Raw genomic sequence first — 1,572 nt, forward strand, 5'->3', positions numbered from 1 at the left:
ACCCGCAGCCCGGCCCCCAGACACACCTCTGTGCTGAGCGGAGTGTCCCAGGGCTCAGAGCGGCCCCGGCGCACAGACTGGGGGAGTGTCCATTGTAGGGGCCCCCCTTAACGTTTGGCCGGGACCCCGCCCCTGCCCAGGTCTGCTCTGTGGGCTTGGGAGGGTCACGCTTGAGTGGGGGCGGCTGGGGCCCTGGGTCTCGCGCCCGGTGCAGGAGGATCTGGGTTGGATGGGGATCTGTGGCGGTCTGAGCAATCTGCAGGATTGGGGTGGAACTCAGTGGGGATAGGGAGCCATAGATGGTGCTTGAGCTGGAGCATGGCTGGTTGGAGGGGAAGTCCTGGGAGGGAGGCTGAGGGAGGGAGGGAAGGGGCTGCTTTGGTTTCCAGAGACAGTCAGCCTGGGTTGGAGGTCCTTTGGGGGCCCCCACCAGCAGCTGATGCGGAAGGTCCGTGCTAAACAGAACGGATCCTGAAGGCCGAGTGGGCCAGATGACCAAGGAGGACAGCAAGGGAGGGCATGGCCGGCAGAGGCAACAGCATGTGCAAAGGCCCAGAGGCAGCCCAGAGCAGGCTAAGCTTGAGAAACAGAATCCGGCTGCTGTGGGGGGAGCTGGGTGCCCGGGGAGCCCGGGGAGGCCGCCAGCCCCAGGCCGAGTGGCCACAGGAGCCGGAGGTTAAGACTCTGTCCTGGGGGCAGGGTCTCAGCAGGGAGAGGGTGTGAGCCAGCGGACTTGTTACAAAGACCCTCTGGTTCCCGTGAGGGGAACGGACTCCAGGAGGGAGACCCGTTATGGGGTCTGGGCAGGAGTCGAGGCGCTGGGTGAACCCCAGCTTTCCCTTGGCGGGGGGGTGGGGGGGGTCTGAACCGAGGACATAGCCAGCTCCTGAGGGCAGAGACAGGAGCGCACGGGGCACATGTGGATGGTCACCTGCCTGGTGGACAGGGCAGAGGCGAGGGGGAGTCTGTCCGCGGGGGCCCGGCCACGCGGGGGGCCCTGTGACGGACAGACATGTGCCTTGCAGGTCACCCGCTGTCCCTGGGCCTGCACGACAGCACCCGGCCCGTCCTGCCACGCCCGCCCACCATCTCCAACCCTCCGCCCCTCATCTCCTCCTCCAAGCACCCCAGCGTCCTGGACAGGCAGGTGGGTGCCACCTCCCGGGCGAGGCCTGGTGCCCAGAGAACAGGCCTTCCTCGGGGGGCTCTGTGGAATGGGCCCCGGGGACCTGATCCTGAGGTCCCCCCTTGGGCCCTTGTAAAAGGTGGGGGTGTCCGGGCACTCTGGCTGGGCCAGGGCCTGTGGTAGAGGGACTGCGGCGGCCCGGTGACCCCATGACCTCTGTCCCCTCAGGGACTGTCGGTGCAGCTGCACATCCCGTACTCGGAGCACGCCAAGGTCCCCGTGGGCCCCCTCGCCATGGGGCTGGCCCCTGCCCTGGACCCCAAGAAGCTGGGTAAGGATCGGGGCCTCGCCATCCGGAGGGCCCACGCGTGGTCCAGCTGTCCCTGTGGGGGGGCACCTGGGTTATGCAGCTGTCGCTGAGGGGGGTGGGGGAGGCAGCGTGGCCT

General features: G+C 67.9%; 1 protein-coding gene across 1 annotated transcript in view; it reads left to right on the plus strand.

The window, feature by feature from the left end:
* NCOR2 (nuclear receptor corepressor 2) overlaps window positions 1–1,572 on the plus strand; it is a 172,730-nt gene that overhangs the window by 133,174 nt on the left and 37,984 nt on the right. The window contains 2 exon segments of the mRNA XM_014533346.1: window positions 1,026–1,147; window positions 1,355–1,519. Coding sequence (XP_014388832.1) covers window positions 1,026–1,147; window positions 1,355–1,519 — 287 coding nt within the window.

Source organism: Myotis brandtii, unplaced genomic scaffold (genome assembly GCF_000412655.1).
Source record: "Myotis brandtii unplaced genomic scaffold, ASM41265v1 scaffold97, whole genome shotgun sequence".
In the NCBI taxonomy this organism is placed as follows: domain Eukaryota; kingdom Metazoa; phylum Chordata; class Mammalia; order Chiroptera; family Vespertilionidae; genus Myotis; species Myotis brandtii.